General features: G+C 42.2%; 1 protein-coding gene across 1 annotated transcript in view; it reads right to left on the bottom strand.

Annotated features, from left to right (window-relative positions):
- The window catches only part of Mindy4 (MINDY lysine 48 deubiquitinase 4), a 109,531-nt gene that overhangs the window by 80,838 nt on the left and 17,980 nt on the right, over window positions 1-10,713 (bottom strand). Inside the window, exon 5 of the mRNA XM_023709963.1 lies at window positions 6,393-6,834. Within this exon, the coding sequence (XP_023565731.1) occupies window positions 6,393-6,834 (442 nt within the window). The remainder of the gene's footprint in view (window positions 1-6,392; window positions 6,835-10,713) is intronic.

Raw genomic sequence — 10,713 nt, 5'->3', positions numbered from 1 at the left:
ACAGAGAGAGACAGAGACACAGAGACACAGAGACAGAGACAGACAAAGACAGAGAGACAGAGACAGAGAGACAGAGACAGAGAGAGAGACAGAGAGAGACAGAGACACAGAGACACAGAGACAGAGAGGCAGAGACAGAGACAGACAAAGACAGAGAGACAGAGAGACAGAGACAGAGACAGAGACAGAGACACAGAGACAGAGATAGAGAGACAAAGAAAAAGAGACAGAGAGAGGAGGGGTCAGGGCCCCAATGTCCCCCAGGGCACACCTCAATTCCTTCCACTAGCCCTCACTTCCTGAAGGTTCCAGCACCTTCCAATGACACCATCACCTAGGGGCAGCTCTCAACACGTGGCCTCTCAAACACACTGAATATCCACATCTTGACACAGAGCCAACCACTGGATGAGGAGGAAGTGAAGACCCTGTGAGGCCTAGGGGCCCCTGGCTGCCTGGCCCTGCAGCTCCTTCTCACTTTCCAGTCACTCTACCAGCCTACTGTGGCCTAGAATGCATCATCATGCTTCCTTTGAGGTAATTCTACTTTTCTAGGGCACACTTTTCCTCACATTGAAGGGAAAAGCAAGACTCAGTCAAACTAGGTGCTAACAGATTTCAACTCCACATGAAGAGTTTTTAACAGCCAGCGGTACTGCCGCAGTAAGCTCCTCACCACTGGAGGTCCTCGAGCTGAACACCTAAAGCTTAGGCCTGTCACCACCTAAAGGCCATGGAGAGGAAGCACCATTTGTTCAAGTAACTGTGGGGTTTGTTTGTTTGTTTGTTTGTTTGTTGTGTGTGTTTTCTTTAACTGCCTGCTCTGTCTCTTACTAAGTGTACAAACCTCAGCAAATAAAACAATTTCTCTGAGCTTCCTCATATATAAAATGAGACTTCTCATAGCACTGTTCTCACAGAAACCTTATGAAGTTAAAAGAATAAATTTACCAAAAACACTTGGAATAGTGTTTCTTTTTTTAAAAAAAAAAAAAGCTAGTATCAAAAGTTGTTAATCCTTTTGCTGCTCACGGTGTAGTTAGGGGTAATAATAGTAGCATGGAGCAGTATTCACTGAATGTCTTCTGTGTACAAGGCCTTGCTCTTCATGCAAATGTAAAGGTCCCTGATTTGGGAAAAACTTATCATGTACTGTGGAAAAGACAAATAATGGCTAATTAAATAACTAAAAGACTCTCGGGTAATGGCAGGCACCATGAAAACAATAGAACAGGGTGGAGATGGTAGCGTGGAGGTGAAGGGCATGAAGGTGGACTTCTGGCTGGTAGGAAGGGACAGCGGCGAGGTGATTGGGGAACTCCAGGGCTGTCGAAGCAAGCAGGCCAAGCAACTGCCCAGCACGCAGAGACAAGCTAGGTGGGCTGGGTGGGTAGGAAGAGTAGACCTGTAGGTAGCTATGCCAACCCTGAAAGAACAAGGGAGAAGGAGGTAAGCCACAGGAATCAGCAGTGTGGGCATGAAGTTTCCAGGAGAGGGGGTGGGAGGGCGGTGAAATGGACCAGAGAGCTGTGCAAAGGGGGAAAATGATTTTGCAAATCAATAGGGAAAGAACAGACTGCAGATGGTGCCAGGAAAGCTGCCTTATTACTCAAAGAGAAAAACTAAATGTGGATGTATTCATCTCAACAGATACAAAAGATTAAATACATAAATGTGAAAGTTGAGATTATAACTCCATGAAATGTGAAGATTTCATGGAGTTGAAATCTGTTAGCACCTAGTTTGACTGAGTCTTGCTTTTCCCTTCAATGTAAGGAAAAGTTTGCCCTAGAAAAGTAGATACAATAATGAGTTAATAGAAAAAAGAAGAAAATGTCATTGAAAACTAAAATCATGAAAAAACATAATAGAGAAACCCTTAAAAATTTAAATCACAAATACAATTAAATCACATGCCAAAAGAGAGATTGGTTATGCCAAAATGAAGAGTTCACATGCAACAAAAGACATGAGAAAGTTGTAGACAAATAACAGAATGAGAAGGGGTATTTTACAAAGTCTAAAACCAACAAGAAATCAGTATCTGCTGAAAGGAAATTAAATTCCCTTTCGAAGGAGGCCCATGCAATTATCCACACATAATGCCTACTTTCGGTCAGAATTACCAGGAATGCAGAGAAGTAGGACAAAATGATCAAAACTAAAAATAAAAGCCAACAGCAGCAGGCCCTCAGTGCTCCAGACACTGGAATTACTAGATGGAGACTTCAGAATGATAGTGAACACACTGTGCGCAAGAAAATAAAGGTAAAAGACAATTTCAAAAAGAACTGGAATCTATTTGTAAAAATTAAAATTTACAAGGGCTGGCCAGATAGCTCAGCAGATTAAAGCGCTTGCTTAGGCAGATGCACAGATGGGGGGGGGCAGGGGCAGGGGGGTTCAATCCCGGGCCTGCTGTGGCAGCCCTGCCTGTGGGGTGCACTGAGACTGCGATTGAGACTGGGCATGGTGGCAAGCGGCTGTAATCCCAGTGTTTGGGAGGCTGAAGACAGGAGAATCATGATGAATCTGATCTGTGTAGTGAGACCCTGTTGACATTGTACTAAATACATAAAAAATAAATAAATAAAATTTACAATGGAAAATTAAATAATTCAAATTAAGAAGTCATGAAACAAGCTTAACAGCACATCAGGCATGATAGAAGAGAAGAACTATGCACTGGAAGATAGAGCAAGAGAAAATATCCCAACTGGAAGTGTGGGGAGAAAAATGGGAAAGTGTGTTATAAAACTACAGGATTCAAACAGAGTGAAAAGATGTGTTACCAATGTAACTAGAGTGTCAGGGGAAGAAAGGTAAGATGGAACAAAAGCAATATTTAAAAAGATAATGTTGGGCCAGGGAGATAGCTCAGTAGAACAAATGCTTGCCTGGCAAGCACAGGGTCCTGAGTTCAATCCCCAGTACCGGAAAAATAAATAAATAAAAAGATAATGTTAATGGACAATAGTTTTTGAAAACCCATGGCTTCAAGAAGCTGTATGTACCCCAAGCAGAATCATCTAAGAAAACCACACGTGGGCACTTCATAGTTAAACCACTGGAAAGCAAAGAAAGCAGAAACATCTTTGAAAATGCTGGGGTAAACTGGCTGGGGAAATAGCTCAGCAGTATAAGCATCTGTCTGAAAAGCTCAAGTACCGGGGCTCCATCCCAGTACCACATACCGTGCTAGTCTTTGAACCTGGGTGCACCAATCTGGCCCCCAAACTGGGTGCACACTCCTGTAGTCCCAGCACTGAGAAGGCTGAGACAGGAAGATCACTATGAGTCCGAACTGCATAGCAAGACCCTGTACCAAATAAATAAATTAATTTAAAGCAATTAAAAAAAACTGGGGTGAGGGAGCATGCAAAGGCTTAAGAAAGTGTATACACTGCTTTCAAAACAAAAATACAACTATGGTCTGACATAATAGTCATAATGAAACCCTAAAGCAGTGGAATGACATGTCTAAAGGGTTAAGCCAACAAAACACCCATCAATAATTCTATACTCATTAAAATTACCTTCAGGGCCAGCAAGATATCTCAGCAGACTCAGGGTCTGCTTAGAAAGCACAAGGACCAGATTCTATCTCCTACACCACATGCCGTGCTGGCCCCACCCCCACGTGTGCTGAGCGGGCCACGGAAGCCAGGTGTGGTGGCGCACACCTGTAATCCCAGTGCTGGGGAGGCTGAAAAGAGGAGGATCACTATAAATCCAAGCTGTGTAGTAAGATCTTATACCAAATACAACAACAACAAAAGAGAAAATATAAAAATTCCCTACAAAAGGATAAAATTACCTTCAAAAATAGAGGTGAAATGGAGGCATTTCCAAACAAAAACTGGTTTAAAAAGAAATGCACCTCACAAAAAAATACTAAAGACAGTTCTTTGTAAATGTAATAATCATTCCAATAAAATCATTATCACAATGGATTTAAACTTAAAATATATACTGCTCATAAGATGTAAATATAGACTGCACCACAAGACTCTTCAATTCAGCAAAATGATACAATAAAGAGCATAGGCCAGTACAGTGGCATTTGCCAGTAACAAGAAGATGACAGACCTCAGCAGTGCAAGACCGACCCGGGCAACATATCCTAGTAAGACCGCATCTCAAGGAAGAAAAGAGTACACACACCCCTCAACCTCCCCACACACAGTGTGATTGAAATATACAATGAATGATTAAATTTTTAAATATATTACAGTAAAAGACATTACCATTCATCAAAGTAGTCCCTTCCTTCAAACATACTTCCCCTATCATTCTTGCCACTTTCTGAAGCAGGTGTAGAAGTCTTTCTCATAATGAAAACAAAGCTTACTCCTGCTGCCTACAGTGAGCCCAGGGAAATGCAGGCTCACAGAGGTATTCTGGGATCATTACCTGCCTCACTCACAGGATCTCACGCCAGCAGACTTCTGCCTGCTCTCCCAAGTCCAAATGATCATGAAAGGTAAATGTTTTGAGTCAATTCAAGACATTGAGGCAGCCATGATTTCTAACACTCAGAAAGGAGGACTTCCAGAGCTGCTCCCCAAAGCAGCAGAAGCAATGAGATACGTGTGTTCAAAGCAAGAGGGCATATTTTAAGGGGGATTCATGCAATTTTATATTTAATTTATAATAATTTTTTATTTAAATATTCACCAGTTTTAGATTGTACTTAGTATAACCAGAGTAGAAATAAGCTACAAATCAAAACCAAAATAGCAGCCAGGAAAATACTACCAAATACTTTGAATTAATATTTATCTAAATACACCATCAATCAAAAAAGAATTCATAATAGGAGTGATGAACAATTTTAACTAAATTCTAGGTATATACAGCATATTAACTTGTAGAATACACAGAAAGTGTTATTTAGAAGGAAGTTTATAGACGTAAAAATATGACAGAATAAAAAGATTGGGAATCTGTTATTAAAGATCCCTATTAATAAACTGGAGAATAATAGCACATTGAACAAAGAAAGTAAAAAGGAATAAATGAATCAAAATTGATGCAATAGAAAATAAACATATAAAGCCAAAAAAGTGATTCTTTAAAAATACTACATAATTGATAAACTCCTAGTAAGATGACAGTAACAACACAGAGATATCCTCGTTAATCTTACAAATTTGATAGTTGTAATACGTAATTTTATATTAATGAATTTAAGATATAGATAAAACTGTCAAATTCCTTGAAAAAAATATGACTAGCCAAAACAAGAATAAAAAATTTGAGTTTAAACAATTTTTGTTTTTGTACCAGGGATCAAACTCAGGTACTTAGGCTTACCAGGCAGGCACTTATGCCACTGAGCTATATCCCTGGACCCTAGTTTAAACAATTTTTAATTGAATGCATAGTTTAAAATCTCTCAGAAGTTTTCCCCAGTAAACAGGTTTTAAGGAAGCAGCGGGACCAATCTTACGCTGATCCGCATAATATGGGGCCGGATCCTGACAAGTGTGGTGAAAGATAGAAAATTAGACACCCAATTTGTGGACTTAGGCACAAAATTCCTACATAAAATATTAATAGATTCAATGATACACAGAAAACTAAGCTATCATAGCCAAATGGGGTTTATTCCAAAGTATAAGGTTGATTCTACATTGAAATCAATTAGCATAGGAATTATCCAGATCTATTATGAAAGAATAAGAGAAAAAGGCAAAAGAAATAAAAAATAATGGTGGAAAGATCTCTGTCAGACATTGCCAGTGAAGTGGAAGACCCAATACTATTATGGACTACTGGACTCTTAGAATATTTTGCTGAGTTAACACACCTATAATATTCAAATAACGGAACTAAACAAAAAAGGGTATACAGATGAATGTCCATTTTGTATTTGTTTATTCAAAGTGGTTAGGATAGATATATAGTTACATTCTCTTAATGAATGGAGGGATTTGTTCTAATAGTGTTTGTAAATAGGATATCATGTCCGCATCTTGAACAGAAATTAATCACTAGGAAGAATGTATGCAATGTGTTAATTATTGAAACTGTCCTACCAATTTGGTTTGAAACTATCTCATTGCTATTTGTTTCTCAAAAAAATTATGGAAACAAAAAAAGATCTCTGTCAGAGCTCACTCACCATGGTATCTAGAAACACAGGAAACGTGTTGCAATGCCAGCCAGGCCGTGTGGCTGCAGATATGCTTTAGGACCATCTACTCACGCCTTTGTCAGCTGTGGAAAGAAGTGTGTGAGACCTAGGGATGTGTGAACTCAGGGCTCAGTTCTCTTCCTGGTTGACCCCAGTCATCCCTGCTCCATAGGCTTGCCATGAGAGACCAAGGAGTGACTAAGGCCTGGACACATGTGCAAGGTGTGACAGACAATGACCTTAGCATGCTTACCTGGGAGGTGAGGGCTGGCTTCCCTGATGCTTGAAAGTTCTTTCCAGCCTCTCCTGGGTCACCCTGGGATTCCCACCAGGAAAGTACAACTTTGAGGGTGTCCTTTCCACTTCTGAGTGGCCATCCACTGCTGACTCATTCTCGAACAGACCTCTGGGTGCCCCTCTGTCTCGTGGGGACAGTCCTTTTCTGGGCAAGTGGGAAGGGCTGCTGGGGCTGGTTTTCTGCTTTTCCTCAGATGGCTCACTAGGCGGGCTCAGGGGGCTCCTGAAGATGGAGCCATTGTCGGAAGCAGGGATCTCTTGTGGGGCTGGGTGTGCTGGAGTGCCCCCGGGGAGGTCAGGCACCATGGGGCTCTCCTCTTGGGGTGGAGCCTTGCTGCTGGAGGCCAGGGACCGTCTCAGAGAGCGTTTGCGTAGAGAACCCTGTGTGGGCCAGGACAAAAATTGTAAGGCTCCCCTCCTGGGAAAGCTGGGCAATATCCCACACACTTGCCCAGGGTGGCCCCTCCCAGGAGTGTCTGTCCTCATCCCCAACTCTTTCCCTTAAAATCCTACCTATTTTGCGAGGAGTCGTTCACTGTGGTGCGCTGGCTGATATGCGCCCACACAAAGCCCGCAGCACCCACAGCTTCTCACGACATACCCCAGGGCAGGTACAGGTTTCAGGTGAAGCCCTGATCCAGTTGCTAAGTCCTGCCTCCCTACTGGTTGGGTCATCTGTGCCAGCTATTGACTTTCTCTGCCCCTCAGCTGGTAGTGGAACCAGTTCACCATCTGCTACCTGCCATTCCTAAACCCCAAAACCTGGGAAAAAAATGTTTCTTTCAGACTTCTGTGACAAATCCTCTTCAACTGTGCTGAGGTTGCTTCTAGTCCTTATAAAGTATGAATAGTCTCATGTTTATGGTTTTTGCTTCCTGGAGATCACTACAAACCCTGCTACATGCATTACATGGTTTATGTACTCTACTTATATGCTGACGTCCAAGTACTTCCAAAACACATCTGGTCCAAAAGCGAATGAGGAACCTGTAGTACATACTTCCGGCAAGTTCACAGTGAGGATGAATAAGGCACTAGCAAGGTGCCAGGCGCACCACAACACTCGACAACAGTCCTGCTCCCAGTTTCTTGCCCCATTTTCATTTCCATGTGGCCCCACCCCACCGTTCTTCATGCATCTCTGGTGCCCACAGCGCCCCCATCCAGGTCAGCAGCCCATACTTCATAAATATTCAAGATTTGTTTGCTTTTTGAAATGAAAGGATTCCAAAGATCCGATCGCAATGCTCTATCCCTATGAATGACTAACTGAGGAAATGGGAATTCCTGTCACTGCTCTAGAAGAGGAACAAAAATAAACCCAGTGAGCTTCTCCAGGGTTTTAATTGCAGGACCATTCACCTTTTCCAGAAATAACTTAGGGCCAAAGGGAAGCCTGGGGTGAAATAAAGAGCGCAAATTTCATGGTGTTCTTGCCTAGTGGAAATTACTAGCCACCGTGAACCTGCTCCAGAGGCTGCCAAGGGCCTCCCCTGCCCAGAGCAAGGAAGACATTAGTCACAGCCCCATGGAGACTCACATTTGTGGCATAAGGGAGCACTGCCTCTTACCTCATACCTCAACATTAAGTACAAAGCTGATCAACATTAAGGTAAAAGCTGATGAAATCTTACAAACTTGGACTCCATTCTCTTGAGGAACCGATAGATACGGCCAAAGCACAAAATACCTTCCAGAAAATCAAGGAAAGTTCTACAGAAACCCACTCTCCAATGTCCTTCAGATGCCACAGGAGGAAACAGTGACCAGAAGGACAGGTTTTCAGCGACACCTTTAGAAGGCTGGTCCACATCATCTCTGCACACCACAATTGTGAAGGCAGTCACAACTGCACATGCTGAGTAATTAGGATGTCACAATAAGACAGGACTCTTATCTGACCCACTGGTTTTCCAAGTGTGGAACTCTTGGGGTTCCTGGATGCTTAGAGAACTAACAACTAGTTTCACAGTCATTGCTGAGTGCATCCATCAAAGGTTCGCATGCTGGAAGCTTGGGTGCCAGTGTGGTAGTGCTAAGGCAATGAAACTTTCAAGAGATGGGACCCAGGGCTTGGGAGATAGCTCAGCAGCATAAACATCTGCCTGGCAAGTACAAGATCCGAGTGCACTCCCCAGTAGCACATGCCATGCTGGTCTCAGAACTTGATGTGGTGCCACATGCCTATGATCCCAGCACTAGGGAGGATGAGACAGGAGGATCACTATGGGTCCAAACTGTGCAGTAAGGCCCTGTATCAAAAAAAAAAAAAAGAAAGAAAAGAAAAGAAAAAATAAGAGATGGGGGAAAAAAAGAGAGATGGGGCCCAGCGGAAAACATACATCATGGAGGCACACTCCTTGAAAAGGAGCACTGTAGGTCTTGCGGGACAAGGTTAGTTTCTACCAGAATGGGCTGTTGTAAGGGCATCTAGCTCCTGCCCTGAGTGCCTCTTCTGCTCACACAGCCGGGCCCTCCTGCTTGTACTCTGACCATGACACCATCACACTGTGATAGAGCCAGAGGGCCCGCACCAGAGGCCGAGCTGATGGGGCCTCCAATCTGAGACTTTCAATCTTCAAATAAGCTCAATGATCTTTTTTATCCATTACCCAGAATTAGTTATTTTGTTATAGCAATAGAAAAACCGACTGAGTCAGTAATGATACGACACAATTTGCCTTTTTCATGATGTTTCCTGCGTGTATAAAGCAACAGTGGAGGAAACTATGGGCTCTGAATGTGAATCAAGGCAGTGGCACTGTTATGGCTTGTACCTAGATTCCCCCTAAAGTCTATGTGGTCAAAGGTGAGCCTTTGCAGGGGTGGGCTGGATCTAGGGTGTGTGATACTGGAATCAAGGGTGTGATGCTGGATTGATTCATGGTTCAAAGCTAGGGTCAACCTACCCTGCCCTGAGTGAGAGTGCTACTTGCCCTAAGGGTGGGTAGCCTGGATAAAATAAAAGGGACTGAAAGAAGGTTGCTGCTTGTTGCTTTGGCCTACTGCTTGCTGCCTTGCTGTTTTCTGCCTGCCATGACTGCTTCTCCTCTGCGATGCCCCTCTGCCATGCTACGCTGCCTTGAAGCCAGACAACCGTGAACTGAAGCCTCCGCAAACTGCAAACTGCGATGTACCTTTGTTCCATTAACTTTGAGCGTTGGGCATTTTATCTTAGCAACAAGAAAAGTAACTAATATAGGCGCCAAGCTTTACCACAGCTTGAGACATTCCTCACTGCTGTAGACTGTCAATAAAAACGGACACATACAATGCCTCTTTCACTAAAGAATGTCCATGCTGAAGAGTAAGAATTACTAACTTTATTCAATCGAGGCCCAGCATCTGCTGAGTGGGAAGGATGATGGTGAGTGCTGGGGCGACCATCTAAATGCTGAGCAACTTTGCTGTTATTTTCATGGAAACCACGGAGAGAAAAACCATAGTGATTTAGACGGGGGATTTTGGCATGGATTTCTCAGAAATAAATTGAGTCTGACATATCTAGGCAAACAAATGGTGTATTGTTTTTAGTGATAAAATACAAGCTGCCAGGTAAAAATTAGAATTTTGAAAAATTCATACCTCCCACTATGAGCTCGACAGCTCTGCAGTACTCAATAACTTCTGATAAGTTGGGCAATGACATCAACAAATGAGAAATTGTCTTGTAAAATGAAATATATTTATCTATATAACCCAGTAAACAATAGTTTCCAATTGACCAATACATTATGTTACTAAATTATGCAGAGATAAAAAGACTCAACGTGTAAGAGAGATCAGTGGAAAGTGATAAAAGATGGACATTGATAGGATTTCAGATTCTACATTTAGAAACTACAATTTCGTCTAATTTTAGTGTGGTATCAACCAACAGTACCCCTGGTTTTCTGAAAAGGCCATGTTAAAGTATTTTTTAATATTTTTAAAATATGTTTCCAAATGCTCATCTGAGGCCACATTTTCTTCATACACTTCAATCAAAATACCATATTGCAACAGACCCAATGCTAAAACCAAAATGAAACTTGAACTGACTTCATCTGAGCCAGACAGCGAAGAGATTTGAAAAACAAATGTAAAACAACATTATTCATCTCACTAATTAAATGGGGGGGTTGGAAAATATAGAGGGTTTTATTAAAATAGGTTGTGTTAAGTGTAATGAGTTTACTACTGTTATTTTAATGGCTTAATAAATAATTTTAATGTTTCAGTTTTAATTTCTAGCATAGGAAATGTCATAGACACCATCACCCCAAACGAAAGCTCTC

The sequence above is a fragment of the Octodon degus genome, unplaced genomic scaffold (assembly GCF_000260255.1).
Source record: "Octodon degus isolate 3935 unplaced genomic scaffold, OctDeg1.0 scaffold00015, whole genome shotgun sequence".
Classification (NCBI taxonomy): Eukaryota; Metazoa; Chordata; class Mammalia; order Rodentia; family Octodontidae; genus Octodon; species Octodon degus.
The sequence above is the reverse complement of the archived record's forward strand: the minus strand, read 5'-3'. Positions and strand labels throughout refer to the sequence as shown.